We start from the raw sequence: 24957 nt of genomic DNA, 5'->3' as shown, positions 1-24957 counted from the left end.
AAAATCAGACGGTTAGAGTTTGATACTGCAGAACCATAGCTTTTGCCTTTGGTATTAGTTCTACCGATCTACACATGAGCTAACGGAGATAACATGCCAATAAATAAATAAATAAACAAACAAATAAATAAAATTCTTTGTAGTTTTACAATAGTCTTTAATGTTGAGACCATTGACTGTACATAATAGATGATTGTGGCTGCCTATGAGTTTCTCAACTCATATTTTGAAGTTTGGGATGTTACATTTTGGATGGTTTTATTGAGTCAAAAATAAAAGATACCCAGACAAGAAGTCATTTAGAAGAGTTACAAGTTGAGAAATCCTTAGTAGCAAGATGCGTTACAGGCTATATCTGCACAAAACATTTATTTAATTTAATTTAAATGGTCACTAGGACATAAAAAAAACTGAATGCACAGAAGTCAAATTGCTCAAAAACTGCCAAACTTTGCCCCCAAAATAAAGTTTCTGATGGATTTTTCCCCTCAAAGTTATTCACCATGTTAGCTGTTTGAGAGTTTTTTTCCTATATTTAAATTCAGGTTATTTGATGTCTCATCTTTATGTGATATCACACACATACACACCTTGTCTTTAGTACTTTGTAACATTTAAATTAAATACTACAATTTCACTCACTAAAACTGGTATGCAGATTGGTTGGTAATTGAAGTCATCACAGAGAAGCTCACATCATTTGTTGGATCATTCTACTGGCTGCATGACACTAATAATGCATAAGGCTCTATCTCCATGAAAACGACTCTATTCATTTCTCTTTGCAGTTGATAGCTGGTCACTATGACAGAGATGCTCCAGCTGTAAGTTTCCTACAGCATCCTCTGTCAGTGAGTGGTATTCTGTTTTCACCTCAGCTGCTTATCTCAAAGTTGAAATGAGTTTAAGTCTGTCATGGCCAGTTTGCCTGTCATCACTGTAAGTCACTGAATTGCCATTCACGGTCTCTGCTAATTGGTTTCCGTGTGCATGGTTTAAGCCTTGACACAATTTCATCAGAGGAGCTGCCCTCCTACCATGGCTTCATTTCTTTTCATATTTTTCTTTGACATTTTGGTCACATGGGGGCAGCAAAAACAAATCCAAAATGATATTGTTGTCTTAAAGTTGACTTTTGGAAAAAGCTGCCTAATTACACATCCAGCAGCCACAAACATATATATATATATATATATATATATATATATATATATATATATATATATATATATATATATATATATATATATATATATATATGAAATCCTGAGTTATCTGTGTAGGTTCATGTTATGGTAGACTAAAACACTTGAATTGAAGGCAAATGAACTTCTCTTTTTAGGTTCTTTAAGATGTTTCACCTCTAATCTTCCAAAAGCTCTTTTGAACCATGCGTCTGTGATGTGGGTGTTTGGTCTCTCCCATGTATAGGTTATAGGCTCTCCCATGAACAAACAAACAACTCAAGCACTCCACCAACACAAGGTGCAACACAGGAGATCCAGCTCACCAGGACAACACTTAAAGGAGTTTTTAAAAAAATATATATCCACAGTTTGGACAAAGAAGACAGCTGCTTTATGAGAGGAGAAGGGTTCATTTATATCCATCGTTAGAGGTGGACTACGATACCAAGCATCAGCCATAAATCTTGAGATCCCTTTCCAGGTGTTTCAAATCCCAGTTACACCTTGATCATGTGACCTTAGTGACACATATAATGGCAGGATTAGTCAGCAACTTTCATGACCACCTCCAAGCTGTTAACCTTATTAGGAGTTAAATAGAAAGAAGTTTGGTTGCCTTTTAATCTAATATTCAAGACATTAATCTCAAACTGTTTTCTTGTTACCTGAAAGGATATTCACACAACTTAAATTGTTTTAGACAAGCTTTCTGGGCCAGTTCACGATCGGCACTGTCCTGTTGTGTCTTTTTTTGTCTAGTTATGCTTTAACTGCCTTGGTAGTTTGGTTGGTGAAAAATGAAGCTGTTGTCAATCAGATAGCATTGCACAGTGGATCAAATCTGATGGTACTTTTCTGTTTTCGTAATTCCATCAAATTTGACAAGATCCGCAACACCACTGGCTGCAATCCCAAACCATGACAGAGCCTCCACTGTGTTTTACAAATGGGTGTAGGCGCTCACTGTTATAGCTCTTTCTTGATCTCCTCGGTACAAATTGAGACAGACTTTCCAAATTTAGATCGATCACTCCATAAAACATCATGCCACTGACTTTCAGTGCACTTCTTGTGTAGCTTAGCACACCACAGCCTTTCCCTATTTCCCTTTCGCAAGACTGACTTCTTCCCCTGCACACCATCCTGAGATATATCAAGTTTTCAGGTAATAGCTCAGTGGTAATCTCCCTGTGGGTGCAAAAATATTAATTCATGGCTGTTATTTTCACGAAATAAACACGTATGTTTTTGTGACAGGCTTCTAGTAACAAAGTGCCCAAAGATTTAAATGAAACTAAGTTCTTAGTTTTTTGTTATGTGTCGACACAAAACTGGTCCATCACTTGTGTTCAGGCCATTTCTTATGCTTGCATAATTCATGGTTCAGTACTAAGTGGCTTAACAAACAAACAAACAAACAAAAAACCCAAATCTTCTTATGGTCATTTATAAGGATTGGGCTGAAAATGAGTGACAAAAAAAATCAAGTCTAAAATGAACACTAAAAATCAAAATGAAAAAGGTGTGCAAACTGACAGTGAACTGTAAAAAAAAACTGTAATTGAGTTATATTATTGAAGTGCACTATTATTTATCATTATCAATCCAAATTAAAAAGTCAGTTTAAGTCTAATTAAGACTGTTGTATAAAATGTCATAAAAAAGCTATATGAACAAAAAATGTTAGAATTTTGTCAAATTTTTGTCTGACAAAAACCAACCATGTGTTAATATTTTTTTTAATCTTGTATGTATGAGTTGTTTTATAAAATCCTAACTTGTTTTTACAAGATAATAACTCATCACATACACAGTATTATATCTGCCAATTTAATAGACTCAAAAGACGCCGAGTTAACACTCAGAAAAGTGAGCAAACCAGTAAGTATTTACATGTTAGGAACTAGGACCAGTGAATTTTTACTATAAAAAGACATTATTTAAATCTATCTGTTATGAAGTATTACTTAACTTTACATAAAAAACATCTGATCAACAATTTTGTTGTTGTTTTGTGTGTGTAGGAATATGTTTGTTTTTTTTGTTCCCAGGTCCATCAGGAGGTCAAACCAGCCCATAGGAACTATACATATAACACAAACACAGCCTTTCACATACAAATTGGGATTTAATCCACTGTTTATATAAACTACAAACTATGAATATGATTGAATGGATTTGCACAGGCAATAAACACATCCTACTTTTTGTTTTTCATTAGGCTTTTATTCATACAGTGACGGTGCTCAAACATAATATTTCTTTTTTTTCTATAAAATATATTAACTTTCAGTTCCTGAAAGCAAAACTAGATATAAATCATCAAGTTTCATTTGATAAGAAGCAACTCATTTTCAAGTGTCAACCAAGGCAATCAACTGTATCAGCGGTCAAAAATGCATTGCAGATTTAAGAAACCACATTCTAATAAAGACATTTGTATTCTTCTGCCTAGCGAAGCCACGACGCTCAAGCACTCAGCCGGCTGTCCACCGACACACACACGACAATGATCTCATGGGTTTTTCTAAAGTAGCAAATACTTTTAAAATACTGTAGCCACAAAAAGAGCTTCACGTGAGAGAAAAGCAAAGACAAGAAACTCAGGGTGAAGAGGGAGGAAAGTGACGAGAGGAAAGCGTTTGAACTGAAGCGAGTGAACAGTGTTTTATGATGTCCTGCTCTGATGTTAGGCCTTTTCCCTCCTCTTCGCTCTTTGACCTCGCTGGATGACAACTCTGGCTTGACAGCGGCAGGTGAAGTTCTCAGGTATCACAACAGCTCGCTTTCCCCAGGTGCTGAGTTGAAGCTGTCTGTACGGTGGAACAGGATCATTAAATAGATAATCAGTACCGTTCAGCTGAGAGCTACAGATACATTACCTAATTTTCCACTGTATTATAATTGTGTTTAATGCTTTATAGACAGTAATTATACTTCCACATTATGGTAACACACACATAGTAACTGATTACAGCTGGTCGCCCACCCACACACACAAACACACATAAATAAAAACAGAGAAACATGTACCAGACAAGTCCAGGGACTTATTTCTGTTTTGGGGTAGTCTAGGTTTTTTCACGGGGGGTTTGCGATTTGGGGGCTTCTCAACGTTATTAGGGCTTTCCCTGTCAGTGCCTGAGTTCAGCGAGGACAGAAGACACAAATTAACAGTTAGATAGAGACGCTTCACGCAAACAGAGATCAACAAAACGTGTTTCATTCACAAAAGTGTGCGTATAACATTCTAAGGTGAATAGCTGCAGCTCATAATGCGATTATACCTGCATCACAGGACATTGCTTTTCTGTTCCTCTGTGGCTTCACTGGTGCTTGAGGCCTGAGTCCTTCGTCGCCTGAACAACATGTGATTGACACACAACAGGAGGTATCTTTAAATTTTGTTTTGGACGGACAAGGGACAGAATAACTCTGCCGTGATGTTATTGTTCCTGCCATTTTCATGTTTTTTAAATGAGACATTTAATATTGTTACATTTGTTTTAAAAGAACACTCGATCACGTGAACTAATACACAGAAAAGGGTATGCATATGAATGCAGAAAAGCAAACAGGCTCTGTGGTCACTTCTCATGTCAACACGAAACAAAAAATAACTGAATCTTTTTCTGCTGTTAAAGCAGGACCAGTAAAACAGTCAATTTGGCTAAGCAGGCAAGTATTAACTAAGTGGACCTAAGGTGGGGGACTGCTTTTGGCGTAATCAAATACGCCAAGGGAGTTTATCGCAGAGGCTTTCGTCTTATTATTCTAAAGGCTAGACTCTGCTTCTGCTGCTACACTGGAGACTGAAATTACCAGCATCATTTCAGCCAGAGTTTTATAGTCGGGGGAACAATTCTCCAGGGGAAAGGATCAGAAATCACCCAAAGTCCCTGAATGTGGGACTTTCTGATCCTGCAAACACACTTCACCAAGAGGAAATCGTGCAATGTGTCTGCACATAGGAGTAGCTGCAAATGTGACCCTGTAGTGGCCACACAGTTACTTTGATGCCTTGATAGAGGATTCTACAAAGGATAATTTATATAAAGAAAACAGACAAGATTACAGCATTTAATGTTAGGTTAGAGCCACCATCAGTGTTCTAATCAATTCAAATCTATCAAATTTTACATTCCTGTTAAAAAGTTCAATCAGTAACATTTTTGTCAATTAAAATATTCAGTTAAAGGAGATCTGCACACAACCTAGTTATATCTCTTTTTCTTCTTCATTTCCTTTGTGGTCCTTGATAAACCTTTGCAGTCCTATGGCTCTGCTTATAAGGTGACAAATTCTAGGAAAAGCTCGGGCCACTGGACCCAGAAGTCGAATACTTTGTTGGCATGATTTGAGCCCACTTGTCCCCTTAGAGCGAAAAATCGTCGACAATCAATGCAAAGTTGTTCTGATTAATGAATTTTATCCTCCAATGAAACATTTCTGCCCTGATGGGAGTTTTCTCTTCCATGATGACAATGTATTCATCTACAGAGCACAAGGGCTCTCTGATGGTTTGTTGATTATGATATCAATCATGGACCACCATCAAGCAACAACCCTCACCAAATGAAGTAAAATCTTTGAAAGATTTTGTTTCATGCCTTCTGCAGAGTTCTGAAGACTTCACGATCAATGCCAAGAATTCTACCCTGAAACACATCACTCACTGACTGGATTGTGGCTTAAAGCAGGTCATTGCGGTGGCAAGTCTAAATGCTGTTAATTCGCTAAATCAGCAGGCTAGTGGTTGTTGCTTCAGAAAAGTAGAAATAAATTGTTTGAGTACATTAAAAAAGCATGTCTGCTAATTGTTTTCAGCCCAGGTACCTTGGCTTGCAGCTCTGTCTGGCAACCCATGTATTGGCTTATCAACAGGAGGTGGGACGGGAGGAGGAGGTAAGTTCCTTTCATTGGCTGATTCTTTTGGAAAAGTCACAAACGAGGAGGTCTTTGGCTAGGCATGAGTACAGCACATGTGAACGAACACAGAGACAACATCATCAATGAACACATTTGGTTTAAATATACACTAAAAACAACTGAGCAAACAGAACAAACCGACTTGTGTGTGGCTTTAAATTTCATACCTTTTCAGGAATCGGGGGAGGGTGACCTTCAGAATCTCGTCTCTTTTCCTTCTCTTTCTTCTCCATATTTCCAGGGTCCTTCTCTATATCTTCCTCCTCCTCTGTAGCTATAGATAAAAGAGAAGTGAGTGGCATGTAGACTTGCGGCAAAGACTGCGGCAAAAACTCTTTGCAAGCTAAAACAAGCTTTTTGACCTGCAGCAAATGAACACGGTTGACCTGTGTATTACCTGGCAGAGCGTCTGAGCTCTCAAGTCGATGCCTCTGCCTCAGCTTGGACAGATTGGGTTTGCTGCTTTGTGGCGGGGGGTCAGGTTTTGATGTCGCTCGACTGACAGAAAAGCCACCTCCTCCTCCACCTCCGCTCATCTTCCAGCCTTCTGAGAAAACTCCACCTGCATCAGGACACGCATGTCTGTCTCCCTGCGTGTCCTGCGGATGCCACTCTATGGCTGAAGCCTCTATGCTTTTCAGAGGATCTGTTTCATGTTTTGGAGACGGCGTCCTGTCCGATGGGTATGGAGGGAGTGGCCTTTGAGCTAGTTGAAGTGCTTGGACCTGTCTGTCTGTCTTTCTTCCCTGATGTCTGCTCTCATTCCACTGATTGTCCACTTGCATGTCTGCTGGCTTGTTCTCCGACCATGACCTTTCTATCTGTCTGCCGCCCATCCACTGTCTTTCAATTTTTCTGTCAATCTGCCTCTGAGTGTGTCTGTCTACAGTCCACTGTCTGTCCATGTGCCTGTCTGGATGCCTGCTCTCAGTCCAGTACCTGTCTGTTTGTCTGTCGGTCGTTCTCGCATCTCTGTCTTGCAGCCTGTCGTCAAACCACTGTCTGTCTACATCGCCATGCCTTGCTGCTATCATCCACTGCTTGTCTGCTTGCAGCACCTCTGCCGTCCTCTGTTTGTCGTCCGCCCAGTACTTGTCTGTATCCTCCGGCTGTTCAAACACAGCATCCACTTCAGATTTCTGTCAAAACAAAACAAGAAGAGGTTACGGACGCGTTACAAACTTTCAGTTAATAACAATAGTGGATTACACTGGCCCTACCTCTCTTGGAGAATAAAATGGGTGTTTGCTTCCACCCACACATGTGTGAGGGATGCCTGGCACTGGTGGTGGACTCAGAACGATAGTACTTTTCCCTTGGAGGTCATTCATTTTCCCATCAGCCGCCTCGCTGGGAGATCCAGCTCTGGCAGTAGACCTTGGAGGCTGGAGGAGAGTGTATACATTCTCCATTGCTGTCCTAAAAGTTGGAAGACGAAAAAATGTCCACAATTTCTCCTAATTTATCCCACATATTCAAAATACACAAAAATGTAACAAATTTTTAGAACAGGGCGTTTAGAAAGTATCAATTTTCTGGCAAAAATCAGATATAATACCATTGTAATCTGTATTTGACATGCAGCGTGTTCATTTCTAATCACTCGGCTGACTGTTGGATCCAGAATCGGAGACACCGGCTGCCATCTACATCTGTGTACACACTCTGGTATCAGCCTGCCTGCGCTTTGGCAGCTATCAGCCATTTCTTATATCAACAAAGAAATAAGGAAGATTAAGAGTGATATTTGTTGAACTATTCATAGGGTTCAGTGCTGTGGAGTGTCCTCACAAGAATCAAGATACTAAGCAAAAGATGTGAAGATGTAGCGTTGAATATGGAAAGATAAACTCCTAGTTGACGTTTTGTATTTCCATCTGTGAGTTCAAGGCCAAATCTTTCTTGAGAAGAATCCTCATGCATGTGTGTGCGTGCAAATACACTAACCCCGTGGGTGCTGTAGCAACAGTGTGACTCCCATCTCCATAAACCTCAGCTTCTGACTCGGGCCCCGGATGGGACAGAGTTTGGTTGCGGCTTTTACGGAAACCAAAGATGGCCAGCATGTTTCTCCTCTTCTTCCTCCTCAGAGAGTGCGCTTTGTGCAGCGACGAGAGCTGACTGCAAGAGGTGAGAGAGATCGATGAAACACACATGGTTCATTCCAGCACATTCATGTTTGGTGTCTACAGATGAGTCACCTCCATCAGCATATCACTGAATTCATCACAGCCATCCTGGCTGTCTCATCGGCTGCTGCGTTTTGTGTGTTGCTAAGCTACATCTCGTGGTATACAGTGATTTATCCAAAGTTCACTTTTTATATTACAAAAGTAATCATTTTAAAAGCACCGACTTCGCCTCACGAGCTTCCGCGTGGAAAGGAGCGACATGATTCTGATAAGCTCTGGATGCTGTTTATGAATTCAGCTTCACCAAAATGAAACCTGCATCTCCACATATTAAAATGATGGTTTTGCATTTGAGGCAATGCGTGGCCACTTTTGTGTTAACAAAATGGATAAAAATTAATTGAGAGTTGACTGTTAATGTTTAGCAGCCTCAGGAATTTGTTGTCGCCTCAGAGAAGCGAGTAATGTTTCAGATTTATAAAGCTGGACAAGGGGACACACTAACAGAGCTGCAGTACACTTCAGGTGAAAGTATTGACATCTAGAGCATTTGAGCAGAGTGGGGACTAGGGAGAGAGACCTGTGCCTGCTCCCCAGATACAATCGGGAAGATAAAAGGAGTGTCTTCATTGCTTCATTGCTATCAAAGATCCAATTAACAGCTGAACCAGGAAACATAAGGGAACAATAACGTGGAGTGGAAAGACTAAAGTTTTGATCTATGCACTGCATTTGTATGAGTTTGTGTATCTATTTTGATCATTTGTGTGGAAATATAAAGTTTAGTGACCTGTGACAGCCTCAGGCAGCAACTTTACGCTGAACACTGATAGCTGACATGCTGTGGTGCGGTGGATTTTATGTCCCCGAGAGCCGTCTTGGAAAAAAGTCACTATAAGTTATTAACTTTACTCTATGATTTTTGATGCAAGCGTGACTGCGCACCATTTAAATAGGAGAGGACGAGGATCAAATACATGTGAAATTGTAGAACACCTACTGCAAAAATGCATTCTTGTTCTTAGTAACTGTGAAAAAGAGGTGAAAACATGTGGACTAAAAGGACTGGAATAAAGTTATGCAGAGATATTTTCAGTATTTGTTGCAGTATCTGATATGAGATGCAATGTAGAAGCTGAACTGCATGCTCTGTGTCTTTCTCTTTATTTTTGTAACACTGCAGCAACTGATTACACATTGAACAAAACCACCAAACCAGATCTGACGTTAGGTCACAAAGTACCTCCTGGAGATCTCTGTGAGGTACCTTAACGACTACTTTGATCATCAACATGCAACCACCAAATGACCGATCATCTTACTACCAAATCACAAACTCTAAACAGTCCAGCTCCACTAATCATCACAAAGTTAATGATTTAATTAAGAAGAGATGAGGGTTGCCGGAATTTGCTCGATCTGCCTCTGAATGTTCGAGCAGACAGCGGGACATAAGGAGCGAGCCAAACCTCGCCGTGAGATTGCATCAAAGACAGACAACACACTGGCCACAGAAACAGTCTTGTTGGTTTATGAAAATCATGAAGCATAAGCCAATTAAAATAACAGCTCAGTAAAGGTGTGAACACACACGCTGTCAGAACTCAGCAGGGTTCACAACAAAGGAGGAAGAATCATTGATCTTATGTCTTGAAATGCAGGGTTTTCTTCTGAAGCCAGGTCAGTTAAACTGCAGACATTTTGACTGAAGGATTAGTGAACTAAGATTGCAGAAATGTATCTTGGTTAACAAACTAACATAATGAAATGTTTAAAAATATCACATTTACTAATTAGGAATAATAATCAAAAACATAGCCTGCAAAAAAAAAAAAAAGAAAAGAAAAAAGAAAAAGAGATAAAGTAACAGAGATGCAGAAACCCCTCCTGAGTAAGTAGAAAACCTTGCAACCCTTTGAAGGTATCTGTTTTAAAAATTCTTTTTATTCTGATGTTTAAATATATAATCAAGTCGGAGAAACACACTCAACACAGTGCATCAAAAAATGTAACCACATACAAAGGCAGCTTTTCAAAAGGCATAATTAAGAATAAAATACCATTTCCAAAAGGCTTTCACAGTATGACTACTGTTGTTTATAAGGAAAATAACCAGCTAACATTACCGAACAAATACTAAACCTATTTATCTTGAGATATTACAAGTGGTGCCCGAGATTGTTTTCAACGAATTAAAGGGAACCCACTATGCTCATTTCCTCTATATATTTATTCTTGGACATTACTAAAATAGTTTTGCATGATTTTGAAACTATGTCTTTCATCTTATAACAGGCCTTGGTGCACCCCTCAGCTCATCCTCTGAAACAAGCTTTTTGAGCTTTCTTCATCCTTCCCTTAAGGAAACTTTCTTCTGATTGGTTGTCCCTTATAAAAAAGCCCATCTAAACAGTGGGTGGTAGGAGATGTATGCCTGGGATTACCATATTTAGGATATCCCTTCTCTCTGCCATACAGAGCCAAGAGTAGAAAAACGCTGTTAGAGTAGTTTGAAGCCTGAGCCTTTTGCTTATAGGGATTAGTTGTACTTATACATACACTGACCTCATTATTTTAAGCTTTGGCCATGATTACCAGGAGCACCATATACACAGACAGAAAAGAAGGAAACACAAAATAGGATCACTTTCAAGTCATTATCTATGTGTTTAACTAAAATGAATTGAAATGAAATGAATCGACAGCTCAGCATCTTAGCAAGATAAGCAGTTTGATTTTAGCTACAAATATCTATTTTATTCTACAAAAGACACATTTTTCAGAGTGCCTGGCTTTCAGTGCAATACAATAATTTGTCTATTCATTTTGTGTCTTTTGTTATCTTCTTTTCTTGGCTTGCCACTGAGACAGTTTCCCTCTTTGTTACATAATCGGATGGAAATCATTATATCGATTGATGAAAAATTCTCTTGGAGTTACTTATTTTGTAATTCCCCTAATGCAATCCATGGATGTGTATTGCACACATACATTTTAAATTGCTTCAACCCATGTACCCATTTTCCTTTTACCAAGTTATCATAACTATTTACACAAACTGAACAGAGCATTAGCTGAGCTCAGGTAAATTCAGCCTGGAGTATCGGCTGATGGTTCAGCTGATCCTCATCTTTGTAAATATCCAGTTTGCAAATCACAAAAAGACACTGTCTTTAAAGAGTTTTTTCTTGCACATTCTTACTGCACACCTGCAAGCCACCTTGCAACCCACCACAGTTCCTTCTTTGCATTCTGTGTCTGCCTTAATGCATATGATGCCCTTTGTCATTCATGCATACTCTGTTCTCTGCTAAGGTCTTGCTGCTGCTCACCAGTATGCAAGTGAAAGCTAGCTATTTTTTCCCTGCCTTATGCTTTCCAAATATGTGGACAGAAGGGTGGGGATTTGTCCCAAAACAAAACCTGCTAAATATATCTTACTGCAGACTGACAAACAATCTTCTTCCGACTGTACCCACCAAGCACTGAATGACCACTAACATTGTTTTCTGGGCTAAATCTTGTCAGGTAGTCATGGCCTTAAAAACAAATCCCTGTATGTCTAAATTTGGTTGAAAAAGTAAGTTAAAATTCATCTTTTCAAGACATTGCAAAGATGTCTAGAAATAAAAATGGGCTCTTTTTGCTGTTAGCGCATTCAAAGGCAGTCTGACAACACAGAGTGATGACTGCAAATAAATCCCACAAAACCAAAACCAAAAATTTATTCACAACCTCATGTATTCAAATTATAAAGAAGCCCAAAAGCAGTAAACATGTCTTCTTGTATTCACGGTAAACCAACCAACTCTTGGACAGCTTATTAAACACCTGCATAACTATGCAACAATAATCTAAGGGTGACAATAAGTTCACTGTGATGGATTACCCTGCTCCAGCAGTCGTGAAGTCTGCTGATTTTCACAGTGCAGCAAAATAACGGAAAATTATGACTGGTGGGAAAAGTAGGAGTTCTTTGGGAAACAACAGTAATTTTAAGTAAATGTGAGATGCAGGTTTGAAATGCAATATTCAGGGAATGTTTTGTAAGGTCAGGAGAGAATTACAGCTGACAGGTTGCTAACAGAGTGTAAGTATTGTCAAAGTGCAAATATAAAACAAACTCTTACCTATCAGGGAGCACTCTTTTCGTGTAGAAATCAGGGAGTCCATCATCCAGAGGGCTTATCCCACCATTTTCACTGCAGTGCTGTGCACACACAGACACAAACACACACTTAAAATCTTTTTAGAGAGGTCAGTTTAGTGGGTTTCATTTGTGAATGTTATGTATTTGCAATAAAACAAATGGATTACAATGCCTTTACTGAGATGACATAATCCAGTTGCAGGCACCCAATTTGAATAGATTACTTCTGCAAAGATAGCAGTCATCGCCAGCAGGCACATATTTTGGGAAATGGGAGAATTATGCATAGATATATAGATAAATGGTTGGAGATTTGCGTAAAGGTGATGTATACTGAATTATTGGGTGCAGCTGCAGATTATTTAACATTTTAATATGTGTCAAACAGTGCCAAGATCAGGCAAGCTTTACTCTCTCAGACGGGATGTGCCCTCCCTTGTGTCTCCGCGGAGGCCTTGGACGAACTCGCGTTACGTGATGAAGGGGCAGACCCTGCGTAGGCAGCTCTGACAGACCCTCCCAGGATGCCGAACGGGATAGCGGTGACGAGTATGATGGCACGGAAGGGGGTGGAGAGGAGCTGGAGTCATCACACAGGCCTGATGGCAGCGAGGAGCAACAAAGGGATAGAGAGGATGTGAGGACAAGAAACTGAGAAGGAACTGTCAAAGAGTGGGGAGATTACAGGGAGTCATCATTTCTGCTTCAAAGTCATCAAATTCAAAACAATCAGTAACTGCTCTGACATATAGTGACTCAGACTTGGCTCAGGCTAGATTATAACAGCCATTAACAGACTTCTGAGAAGAAGAGATGGAAAAGAGGGGAAAACCGACTACAGAAAACGCTAATGGAGCTTCGGGAGAGACAAGGAAGGGGTCAGAGCTGACTGAAGAGAGAGGATAATAGGCTATACAGCAGTACTCACTCAGCCTGGTGGAGACAGGTCGTATTCGTCTTGTTCTAGAGCTGTGCTTCTTAATGGCTATTGTGTCCTGGGAGAAAAAAAGAAAAAGTAAAAGTTGCTGAGATGCTGAGGGAAGGAATTAGAACGAGACACGCATGCAAACAGGCAAACAGGTCAACGGAAATATTGTACAAGACGACCTTTAGGGCAATCACCGCTTTTGCCAATGAAGACTTGTCAAGTCAAGGTGCAAATTTTAGACATATTGATCATGATGCTGTTTAAAATCCAGCAAAAGCTTATGGATTTCACATGTAGAAAGAGCAAAAATGTTCCCAGTGAAGCCTTTCTCTAGTTGAGTGGCCTTATATGTATAATGTAGGCCCAATGAAAAAAGACTGACTTTATTGTGTGTAGAGAAAATGTGGCAACCACAAATCAGCAGAAGTGCTGTTGTGCATACGTCACATAACTGCGGAGTTGGTGTATGGAGCCATGAGGCATGTTAGAGTAAGCTGACAAAAACCAGAGGTCTCCCTGCTACAGTTAGGAGAGACAGATTTGAAAAGGTAAGAAAAACAGACTGAGGAAACCCAAAGTTTTAAGTTAAAGATCCAATTGAAAATAAATTACTGCAGAGAGATTTTCAGAAGAAACAAAACAGCTGGCTAAGTGTTTCTGGCCTTGATAGAGGTGCTGCTCTAGGGATGACACTGCCAGTCTCATCAATTTGGTCCATACTGCAATAGAAAGTAGCACAATAAGGGGGTGAAAATTTCAGCCAACTCAAACATTTGGTTTATATATCTGCAATATAACTGTACCATCATTTAGACACCAGCTTCACAAGACTGCTAATATTATCAATAGCCCATCAAGGTAAATGAATCTTAGGTTATGAGTGCAAAATTAGACGTAAATATAATTAATTACATTTTAAATATAACAGAAAGACCCAGGACGGATCCTTGAGGATCTCCACAGGTAATGTTAGCAATTACTGTTACTGTCACCAAAATCAGGCACAAGAGCAGACAATGCAAAGACCGTTTACTTCCCTCAAGAATATTGACCCGGACTGTGATTGCGTAAAATATTTGAAATGAAGCTTGATCAAATGCATTTCATTAAAAAGCTGAGACACCAAAGTACTGAAGCCTACAATGTCCATGATGTATTAGTTGAGACAGCAAGGTATTGGTTTCATTTTTGCAATACAACAATCTTCACTAGCTGTATTACTCAATGAAATAGCAATGTTTCAAATTCCTTGCAGGTAATGATTGAGCAGACTGTGATGTATAAAGTCCCGTACTTAAAGTAGATTCTTGAGATAATGTCAGGGGGACGGTTTTACTCCTGCAGTTTTACCAGCTGTGTTGTAGATACTGAGCTATTGATTTAGTGCGTCAGCAGAAATTTCCTTTTTCTTCCTTTTTTCAGGTTTATTCGGCCTCCTGGCATTTCAGCCATATTGGTAACATTCAGATAATATTTGGTTTCAGGTTTAGTTTTCTCATTTGGAGAGATGATAAGAAGAATTCTGCAACTAATAGACAGACAAAAGCTCTAATTTACTGTTAATGAGCAAATGTAGATACAGCACACAGCGGAGAACTCATTTTAAAACTGGGAAAGGGAAGGAGGTGTAGCTGCTCCATAAGAAGATAAGAATATTTTAATAACTTCAGAATTTTGTGCATCAACATCATGGAGAGCCACAAACTTAAATATTCATCTTTAAAAAGCCTGCTTTTTCTTCATTGTCCATTGTCTATTGTATCTAACAATAACTTGATTTCTGTTTAATGCCAGTCAGGCTTTCAGGGTAGCAATTATTGGCCTTTTGAAACATGGACATTCAATATCGTGCTTCAATCACTACAATCAGTAGAAGCTTCTAAAGGCCAAAACACAATTGTACTGACTATACATCATCAATTCAAGTATTGTTAAAGCGTCTCCAGTGAAGGAGTGGGAGCCTTTCAATATTTCTGACCTTTAACTGTAGTGTTCCTGTCAGGAAAGTCAGCTTAATGTTTCAAATGTCAAAACCCGGAGGAAAAAGTCCTCATTCCTGCAAGTTTTGTCACTACTGAAACACTATTTTTGCCTTAGCTGTAGTGCTCAAATTTAATAACGGGATAAACAAGCAGGGGATCGTAAACCTAATTTAATCAGCACACTTGCTGATGCATATATGATTGCAATGACAAACATGAAATATTGCGATTATGCAACAAAATACAAAACTGAGAAACAATTCTCCTTTCCATGTCAGACACAAATTGAAAACGGTTTGAAATATTAGACTAATATATGTGAAATCACACTACTTCAGGGTCTTTATGAGAGTCATGATACTTTATCATAACTCCAGGAATTCAGTTTCTACAGCTAGCTGCTCAGAGGCAAAATAAATGCTGAAGGCAAGGTGGGGGGGACTACTTCCTGGGCTTTTTCAATTTGCTAAAGATTGCTAAGAGGTAATGTTAGATGGGATAAAATTAATTTAAATCTCTGAAATGATTTTGTTTGATAGCAAGAAAAGATCACACGGAGAGGGCTGCAGGTAATAAAGCCCCCTCAGCCCATTTGTGTTGATAAAATTGGGCATACTAAAAAAAAGTAAAACATTTCCTGTAAACATTTACATTTAGTTATCATTTCATATTTACTAACGGCATCCTTATCTCATTTCATTTCGATGGCATGTTGGTGCAGTGTTTACTGTTACTGCTTTACAATTAGAGGGTTTCAGTCTCAACCACCTGGTTCAAACGGGTCTTTCTATGTGTTCTGGAGCTTGGATGCTTCCTCAAGGTACTGTGACTTCCTCCCTTAGTTCAAAGACATTGGTGTTAGGTTAAATGGCAATTTGAAAATTTGAAACTGGCCCTGAGTGTGGTTGTTTATCCGTCTGTCTGTGTTGGCCCTGTGATGGACTGGTGACTAGACTGGCCCACCGGCTCCAGCCCAGCCTGAATTGGATAAATACTTACAAAAACGGAAGGATTTAAAGTAAACAAAAAAATTGAAAAATTAAACTCTGCGCCTCTCGCAACTGCTCATTTAACATCGGAGCACATGAACCCTGGGTAACGCTCTGCTATGACTTCAGGAATATGCAATTTCAAAAGTGTAGCTGAAGTTCAACAAAAAATTCTGGGAGGCTGAATTTTCTGGAAAATTTGATAGCGATTGTGGTAGCGACCACAATTGAAGGCATGTAGAAAACCACAAATTCCCAATTTGTGAGGTGTACTCCCTTCACCCTCCAACTGGTGGCAGCAGATGGCTCCCACTCCCTGAGCCTGGTTCTGCTGGAGGTTTTGTTCCTGTTAAAAGGGAGTTTTTCCTTCCCACTATTGCCAAGTGCTTTCTTACAGGGGGTTGTTTGACTGTTGGGGTTTTGCTTCTTGGCTGTTTTTGCGTTTTAGCATTATATCAATAAAACTGAATTCACTTTAAATATTTAATTGAATATTTCTCGTATATGGGTCCCAAGACACACGAAAGTTCACTCACTATGCTGGTGCTGAGCTCTTCATCTGTGATGTCCAGAGAGTCCCTGTGCCTGTTAAACCTCCAGCCTGTCCCATCTTCACACGTCCCCTCCCAGCATTTAAGATGAGAGACCTGCCGAGTCTGAGAAAGACAGCACTCCTAAAACTTTTGCTCCAAACAAAACCTGTGTATCCTTTACAGTTTCACAGTAAATGCTTTGTGTTTACCAGGTTCTTATGGGTGGCATAGAGCTCCTGAAGGATCTGGTCCACGATGGAGTTGGTGAGATAGGAAACCACTGACAGCTTTACTTCTCTGCAGAAGATTGGGTTAGAGGAAAGGGAGAGACTGACGGGAAGAAGCTTGGTAAAAGTGAGAGCAAATCAATATTCTTCTTATCAAATTCAGACTTATTGTTGCTGCTTCAGCGTCTCACTTACTCCAAGGCTCTGTGAATGTCCTGTGCTGCTCTTTCCATAAGGGCAGTGCGAATGGCAGAGCGAGGGATGGACACACGCTCAGAGACAGATGAGAGGGGTGGGCTTAATCTCTCTGCTGCAGAAGAAGATAGAGGGCAGAGCTCGCGGCACAGAGACACCATGGAGTCGACAATCACCTGCAATGGATGCCAGCGATCGGTGACTCTGTCATCTGTTACATATCAGTGTCAAAAAAAAGAGGCTGCTAGATGTACCTGCAGCTCCTTGTCAGCAGCTTTGGCAAGTTCGCCAGCCAAGGAGTCGAGTCTCTGCCGCACCGGCCCATCCACAGACAGCACATGAGCGAGCTCACACAGTGAAGGGTAGAGCTTGGAGCACCACAGAGAAAGGATTCATTCATATTCAGTGTGACAACAATGCAAATACTACGCTTGCACATTTCACATCACTCACAGCGCGAGAGTTCCTCGCCTCTTTTAGCACTTGTTTTGCAGCTTGAATCTCCTCCATCTCTCCGACGCCCCGTAATAAACACACCTGCTGCTGGACACGCACACAGAGGCGCTCCATCACCTTGGAAACAGACAGGCGGGGGAGTGTTACAAGTGCAAACACTCACAAACAGACGCAGATGCGAGCGCACGCTGACGAGCCCTACCTGTTCGGCGGTGCTGGTGACCAGGCCCTGATGGAGCCGCAAAGCCTGTCTCTGAGAGAAGCGCTGAGTCTGGTTGTTCCTCACCAGAGCACGCTGGATCTGTGCGGCAAAACGATTATCACGATTATACTCTCACCATGAAAACATGAAGAGCACAAACAGAACATAAGAGGCGGCAATGCAAGAAGGAGATTTCAGCAGAAGGAAGAAAGTGCAAAGAGCCAAGTAGAGGGTGCTGTCATTTTACAACAAGCAACAAAAGCATCTTAAGACTAAGATGACTGTAGAATCCTTGTTAAAGCTTTAGAGGTGGCTCCCTAAAGCTCTTAGAAATTAACACAGCCTTTATCCAAAGCCCTTGTCCCTCTCCTTTCCTCAAGAGAGAAATAATTACAGTAATAACTAGAATTTGCTTGTTAAGTCTAATTTATGAATCTCCTAAAATGCCACTTTCCCGATGCTGTTTGAGTTTACATTCATGTATTCATAAACAAGTAAACAGAAAAATAAATGAACAAAATTATTGCACATTTATTCACCACTGTCTGTTTGTCGGCACCGCAAACAGAATATGTTAAGAGGCTCTTCATGGTAGGCGCTTGCACTCAGTCTTAAGTGCTGCAGAAATTTAAGAACATATGAAGAAAACATTCTTTCACAGTTAGGCTTAGGATGAACTTGCTTTCCCGATAAGCCTGTAGTACAGCTTCATCTCAGACATATGAAGCTTTTAGATAAACCTCGTCATCTCTTGATGAATTTCACTGTTTTGTGCGAAACTACGCAGATTCCTCCAGAGGTCCAAATTTTTGCACAACACGTTTCTTTGAGCACACCAAGTTTTCATTCAAATACCTCATATTTGTTTTCATTTGCTTCGGATAATGTCTTTGTCTACAGTCATAAACATCTGCTCATTTATGACCTCAAAGCATTTGATGAATTTATAAAAAGGGCAGAAATTAATTTTGAAGAGTCAACACCAAAGTGTTTTGTTGTGAACTAGAAGAATTTAATTAAATCCCTCTAGCGTCTCCTGTAGGTTGAAAGCTTTTAGGGATTAGGGTTGTTAGGTAGGGCTCTTTATCTCTATTTTTGAGTTACCCCAACGGTCCCCAGGCCACTGATGAAGAAGCTATTAAGCTTTTTTTAATCTTCCCAGTTTTAAGTAGTACTGTAATAACTTTATTGGTGGCTTTACTCCAACCGTCCCAACCTTGGTCAACGCCTGCTCTGTCCTCTCAGGGGCGCTGCGGTACGCCTGGCTGATGTCACTTAGGGGTAGAGGCATGTACTGTAAGGTGAAATTACTGAGAGGAGAAAGCAGAAAACGAGGGAAGGGACAAGTTATTAAGGGAGACAGTAAGAGACTAAAAAGAGAAAATAAAGTGGGTTACAGAGTCCAGGGTTAGTTAGGGTTAATATCCCCACTGGACAGAGCTCATCCTAAAATATTTTTCCTGTGCCATTCAGTGACTGAGTAATACTTTGATCCTTGCAACCATGTCATCTTTTGCCTAAAGGCAAGTCTGGACCACTTAAGATAGCAAAGTGGAAAACAACAATTTGCACAGCTGAGCAACATGGTTAAATGTTCTCAAACATTCTTTAATAACATTTCTTAAAAATAGTTCTAGCAGTAGATGTGTAAGACATGCTCTTATTTATTGATTAGAGTCCAGTGGGCATACATACAGAATAGATGTTGATAATATATATTTTTTAACACTCTTACTGTTCAAGTGCTCGGGCCACATCGAGAAATCCTGCTGCGGAGGTGTTGTTGCGATCCCATGTCACACTCCTGCAGGGCAAGGTCAGAGTTGCATAGAATACAAACTTCCACACAGAGCACAAGTCACTGCAAAGACTGCAGAAACCCAGGAAAAAAAACTTTACACTTAGTCTTTCGTTCACCTGAGTGTTGTGTTGATTTGAAGGGCTTTGCTCAGCATCTTGGCTCCAATGTCTTCCATGCTATTCCCGCTCAGATCCACTTTTCTCAAGCAGGTGTTGCTACCCAGGGCGTTGACTAGCACGGTGCCCCGAGAACGCAGGCGTGAGTCGCAGAGGGACAAAGACTGAAGGGCCTGTAGAGGGAGGGGTTACAAGCATGTGAGTTAATAAACGAAGCGGAGAAGACTGTTCAGGAAAAAGAAAAGAAGCACGAGAAGCCAGGAGGTGACATTTAGCAAATAGTGCTTTGACTTGACTTTACATGCTGTTTGCATGAATTATTCACAATATGTGTAGTGATATAGACACTGCGCCCACAATGTTAACAGAGGAACAGTAATAATTGATGAAACAGTGACACATCTCCAGTGAAACATAATGCAAAAATTATGTGCCCAGGAATCTGAGCAGTATTTTAACTGTAAGCAGAACCCTACTTTTAATTAAAAGCAGTATAAAGAAAGTTGACATATGGGGAAAAAAATGTACAAAAATATATTCTCATTTTGAATTTGACACAAACAAATATATGTAATCATTCAGTCTTCTGAAAAAAACATTATTTATTATTTTAATAATTTAAGTAACTGAAAGTCAATTAAGTTTATCTTTGCAGAATATGATGAATTTTAATGTCTCTGCAGCTGATTTATGCTTTTTCTATTTCTACTGTTTGCAATCAAAGCACATTGCCCTTTAAATTTTGTATATCTATTCTAGTTACTCACACATTCTTCTTCTTGCATGAGTTGAACTAGCTTCTGCAACACTTCATCCAGAACCCTGCAGATGACAAACACGGAAACAAAGCAGGATGAGCTGGGTCGAGTCATCTCCTGCTGCCTGAGGAATGGCAGCCACTTATGAAAACAGAACTACAAGAACAAATGTGTATATTCAAGCTGGCATATGCAGTGCAAGCATGTTTGTGCTCAGATACACACACAGTCATGCGCATAGGGTATATCCATAAATAACTGCAGTAAAGCATGACAGAGAGCACTGACAGCACCTGTTTTTGATGTTGAAGTTCTTGCCCAGATGAAGGTGTTTGAGGGAAGGGTGTCTAGAGAGGGCTGGCAGGACTGTGAGTAAGTCTGCGTCGAGACCTGTCAAAACACACACACACACAGCTCGACATTAGCAGCCCACTCCAACCTCAGCTGCCCAAGGATAAAAAGTCAAGGTCATGGTTGGATGTTCTGCAGCGTGCCACTGTACCGTTGTCGGAGATATCGAGAGTAGCGATGGAGGAGACTCTAGGGAAGAGTTCCTGGATTACAGCAGCTCCTGCAGACCTTAGCTGGAGAGAGATAGAGACAGATGGGAAAACTAACATGTGCACAGCCATGAATCAGAGTCATTTTAACTTCAGTCTTTGGGGAATTGTTCCATTTTCCACAGTGGGGCAAATTTATGGATTTATGTCCCTGCAAGCTTTGCTTTGTTTGTGATCTGCAGCAGTTCAGCTCAAAGAGAGGGGAAACCCTTTACGCTTCAGTACACAATCCTCTGTACTGTTTAGCTATTTGATTTACTTAAAATATATAGGATTATCATTAGTAAGCTCTTTAAATCTAGTAAAATACAGGGAGTGCAGAATTATCAGGCAAGTTGTATTTTTGAGGAATAATTTTATTATTGAACAACAACCATGTTCTCAACGAACCCAAAAAACTCATTAATATCAAAGCTGAATGTTTTTGGAAGTAGTTTTTAGTTTGTTTTTAGTTTTAGCTATTTTAAGGGGATATCTGTGTGTGCAGGTGACTATTACTGTGCATAATTATTAGGCAACTTAACAAAAAACAAATATATACCCATTTCAATTATTTATTTTTACCAGTGAAACCAATATAACATCTCCACATTCACAAATATACATTTCTGACATTCAAAAACAAAACAAAAACAAATCAGCGACCAATATAGCCACCTTTCTTTGCAAGGACACTCAAAAGCCTGCCATCCATGGATTCTGTCAGTGTTTTGATCTGTTCACCATCAACATTGCGTGCAGCAGCAACCACAGCCTCCCAGACACTGTTCAGAGAGGTGTACTGTTTTCCCTCCTTGTAAATCTCACATTTGATGATGGACCACAGGTTCTCAATGGGGTTCAGATCAGGTGAACAAGGAGGCCATGTCATTAGTTTTTCTTCTTTTATACCCTTTCTTGCCAGCCACGCTGTGGAGTACTTGGACGCGTGTGATGGAGCATTGTCCTGCATGAAAATCATGTTTTTCTTGAAGGATGCAGACTTCTTCCTGTACCACTGCTTGAAGAAGGTGTCTTCCAGAAACTGGCAGTAGGACTGGGAGTTGAGCTTGACTCCATCCTCAACCCGAAAAGGCCCCACAAGCTCATCTTTGATGATACCAGCCCAAACCAGTACTCCACCTCCACCTTGCTGGCGTCTGAGTCGGACTGGAGCTCTCTGCCCTTTACCAATCCAGCCACGGGCCCATCAAGACTGACTCTCATTTCATCAGTCCATAAAACCTTAGAAAAACCAGTCTTGAGATATTTCTTGGCCCAGTCTTGACGTTTCAGCTTGTGTGTCTTGTTCAGTGGTGGTCGTCTTTCAGCCTTTCTTACCTTGGCCATGTCTCTGAGTATTGCACACCTTGTGCTTTTGGGCACTCCAGTGATGTTGCAGCTCTGAAATATGGCCAAACTGGTGGCAAGTGGCATCTTGGCAGCTGCACGCTTGACTTTTCTCAGTTCATGGGCAGTTATTTTGCGCCTTGGTTTTTCCACACGCTTCTTGCGACCCTGTTGACTATTTTGAATGAAACGCTTGATTGTTCGATGATCACGCTTCAGAAGCTTTGCAATTTTGAGACTTCTGCATCCCTCTGCAAGATATCTCACTATTTTTGACTTTTCTGAGCCTGTCAAGTCCTTCTTTTGACCCATTTTGCCAAAGGAAAGGACGTTGCCTGATAATTATGCACACCTGATATAGGGTGTTGATGTCATTAGACCACACCCCTTCTCATTACAGAGATGCACATCACCTAATATGCTTAATTGGTAGTAGGCTTTCGAGCCTATACAGCTTAGAGTAAGACAACATGCATGAAGAGGATGATGTGGACAAAATGCTCATTTGCCTAATAATTCTGCACTCCCTGTAAGTAAAAGCATAACAGATTTTTGGCAGTTGACAGTCATATTATAACATAGCTGACACTTCTGCCCTTACAGTATTTAGTGTTGGAATGAACTACAATTACAAGTACATAAACATAATTTAGAGGTATTTGTGTTTGGGGTGCTTTGACATATATCAACAGATATCACTATAAATTTGACAAATACTGAAAGGCTACAAATCTAAAAAAAATAACTTAATTCTTTTATATTTACAGTGATATTAATTTCTTTCCTTCAATCACATCATTTGGCAGCAGGACGCATACATCTACCTGTGAGGAGAAGCTTATGATGGTGACAGGCGGTAAACATTAAAAGCACCCCCCCCCCCCACACACACACACACCACATACACACCCCCACCTCCGGCAACGCACACAAAAAAAGAAAAATCAAGATGAATTAAAAAAAAAGAAAAGAAAGTCAGTTTAAAAGTAAAGCTTCTAACTGCAGAATGTAAATCTATAAAACTGTGGGCTGAAACTAAGAGACTTATGACCTTATACAAACCAGATGTCTATTTACATAACCAGCAGAAACACTATTATTTTTCTAGCTACTGCCAGGCAATTGCAAAGCTAATATTTATATTCTGCCATCTTCCCTTCTGGGGGAAATACACTTAAGCTGCCAAGTACTATGGTGTGTTAACCAGTGTCTAACTCTCCCAAATAACTTTTTTTGGGAAGTTGATAACTCTTTGTTGGTTTGCCATCAAGAGACCAAGTTTCACATTACATGCATGGTCATTTGATCCATTTTTAGTCTAAAAATACTGATAATGGCTGCTTGCAGTAAATAATCTTAACACTTTTACAAAAGTTCACCTTGGTAAAACTCCCTTTCAAAATGCTTTCAAAGTCCAATTTGAAAATAAAACTTTTCGGTTTATCTCAACTGCATCTGATGCAAGATACGCTCATCTGATACACTCCAGTGTAAATAAAATCAGCTGCATATGGAGGCCATGAAAGCTTGCTACTTTCTTGCACTATAAACCTGTCAATGAAACCGAAAGCACAAGTTAAAGCTCACATCTGCACTCTGCATTTGGTTCAGAGGGATTCAAAAACACAGGTGACCTATAGCTCAATACTCCGCCTGGACACCTCCCGTGTTGAAATCCGGTGTAGGTGTGAAGATGAGCTCTCACCTCACAGCCGCTGATGTCCAGATGAAGGTCATTGATATGAGGATTGGAGGTTAACCCTGTGAGGAGAGCCCTGCGGAGACAGAAAGAAGAGAAATGACGGACAAGGAAAAGACAAGCAGAAGGAGTATTAAAGGTCTCGCTGGCACAGCCTTTATTGCAGAGGAGTTCAGATAAAAGGGAGCATATTTGGATAGAGAATTAGAAGTGACATGGTAGGTACCTCAGAACATCAGGGGGCAGCTTCATAGAGGCCAGGCTGACATGAGTGAGGCTGAAAGCTGAGCTGAAAAACTGACGGAACAACGGCAGCGTATCCTTCACTTTCCTATTGGATTAGAAATCCCCCCCCCCCCCACAGAGGATCAAAGCGAGAAGATGTAGAGGTGAAGAGATAATACGGAGAGTGGGATGGGATGAAACCGACCACACACAGCAGATGAAGTCACACTGTTGACATTCCAGGTAAATTTGAGTGCAGAGCTGAGTGTAGACTACTGACAAAGAATGAGAAATATGAGTGAATATTGCTTTGGTGTAAGAGGAGGGAGCGAGTGGGGTCAAATGATAGATAGCTCTGCTTAAACATTCATGAGTCTTATCTATGCAGACTGTGCCGAAAGTTCTGCTTTTAAACGACAGTAGACACACCCACAGAGAGGAAACACAATGTTCCAGAGATTCCCACAAAGCACATTTCTGATTTCCCATTAAGCAAGAAATGAAGATAACAACTGACAAAAAAAGAAAAAGAAAAAAAGATGGAGACGGAATGACATGA

At 40.2% G+C, this 24957-nt stretch overlaps 1 protein-coding gene across 2 annotated transcripts in view; it reads right to left on the bottom strand.

Annotated features, from left to right (window-relative positions):
- Positions 1 to 3391: 3391 nt before the first annotated feature.
- Positions 3392 to 24957, bottom strand: part of LOC113016176 (capping protein, Arp2/3 and myosin-I linker protein 3-like) — a 35346-nt gene continuing 13780 nt past the window's right edge. Inside the window, exons 16-40 of one of the 2 annotated variants that reach the window (XM_026158788.2) lie at positions 24400 to 24504; positions 24180 to 24249; positions 21088 to 21169; positions 20879 to 20975; positions 20595 to 20649; positions 19828 to 20000; positions 19646 to 19714; positions 19127 to 19220; positions 17911 to 18009; positions 17706 to 17825; positions 17507 to 17620; positions 17253 to 17428; positions 17040 to 17127; positions 16834 to 16953; positions 13327 to 13393; positions 12810 to 12997; positions 12379 to 12458; positions 8064 to 8237; positions 7337 to 7535; positions 6514 to 7255; positions 6284 to 6390; positions 6024 to 6150; positions 4475 to 4546; positions 4221 to 4328; positions 3392 to 4000 (exon numbers count right to left, since the gene is read on the bottom strand). In XM_026158788.2, coding sequence (XP_026014573.1) covers positions 3960 to 4000; positions 4221 to 4328; positions 4475 to 4546; positions 6024 to 6150; positions 6284 to 6390; positions 6514 to 7255; positions 7337 to 7535; positions 8064 to 8237; positions 12379 to 12458; positions 12810 to 12997; positions 13327 to 13393; positions 16834 to 16953; positions 17040 to 17127; positions 17253 to 17428; positions 17507 to 17620; positions 17706 to 17825; positions 17911 to 18009; positions 19127 to 19220; positions 19646 to 19714; positions 19828 to 20000; positions 20595 to 20649; positions 20879 to 20975; positions 21088 to 21169; positions 24180 to 24249; positions 24400 to 24504 — 3367 coding nt within the window. In that variant the 3' untranslated portion in view covers positions 3392 to 3959. The remainder of the gene's footprint in view (positions 4001 to 4220; positions 4329 to 4474; positions 4547 to 6023; positions 6151 to 6283; positions 6391 to 6513; positions 7256 to 7336; positions 7536 to 8063; positions 8238 to 12378; positions 12459 to 12809; positions 12998 to 13326; positions 13394 to 16833; positions 16954 to 17039; positions 17128 to 17252; positions 17429 to 17506; positions 17621 to 17705; positions 17826 to 17910; positions 18010 to 19126; positions 19221 to 19645; positions 19715 to 19827; positions 20001 to 20594; positions 20650 to 20878; positions 20976 to 21087; positions 21170 to 24179; positions 24250 to 24399; positions 24505 to 24957) is intronic. The other variant, XM_026158789.2, reaches the window with a different exon arrangement.

Source organism: Astatotilapia calliptera, chromosome 23 (genome assembly GCF_964374335.1).
Source record: "Astatotilapia calliptera chromosome 23, fAstCal68.1, whole genome shotgun sequence".
NCBI classification, from domain to species: domain Eukaryota; kingdom Metazoa; phylum Chordata; class Actinopteri; order Cichliformes; family Cichlidae; genus Astatotilapia; species Astatotilapia calliptera.
Note: the sequence above shows the minus strand (reverse complement) of the source record. Positions and strands in the feature narration are given on the sequence as shown.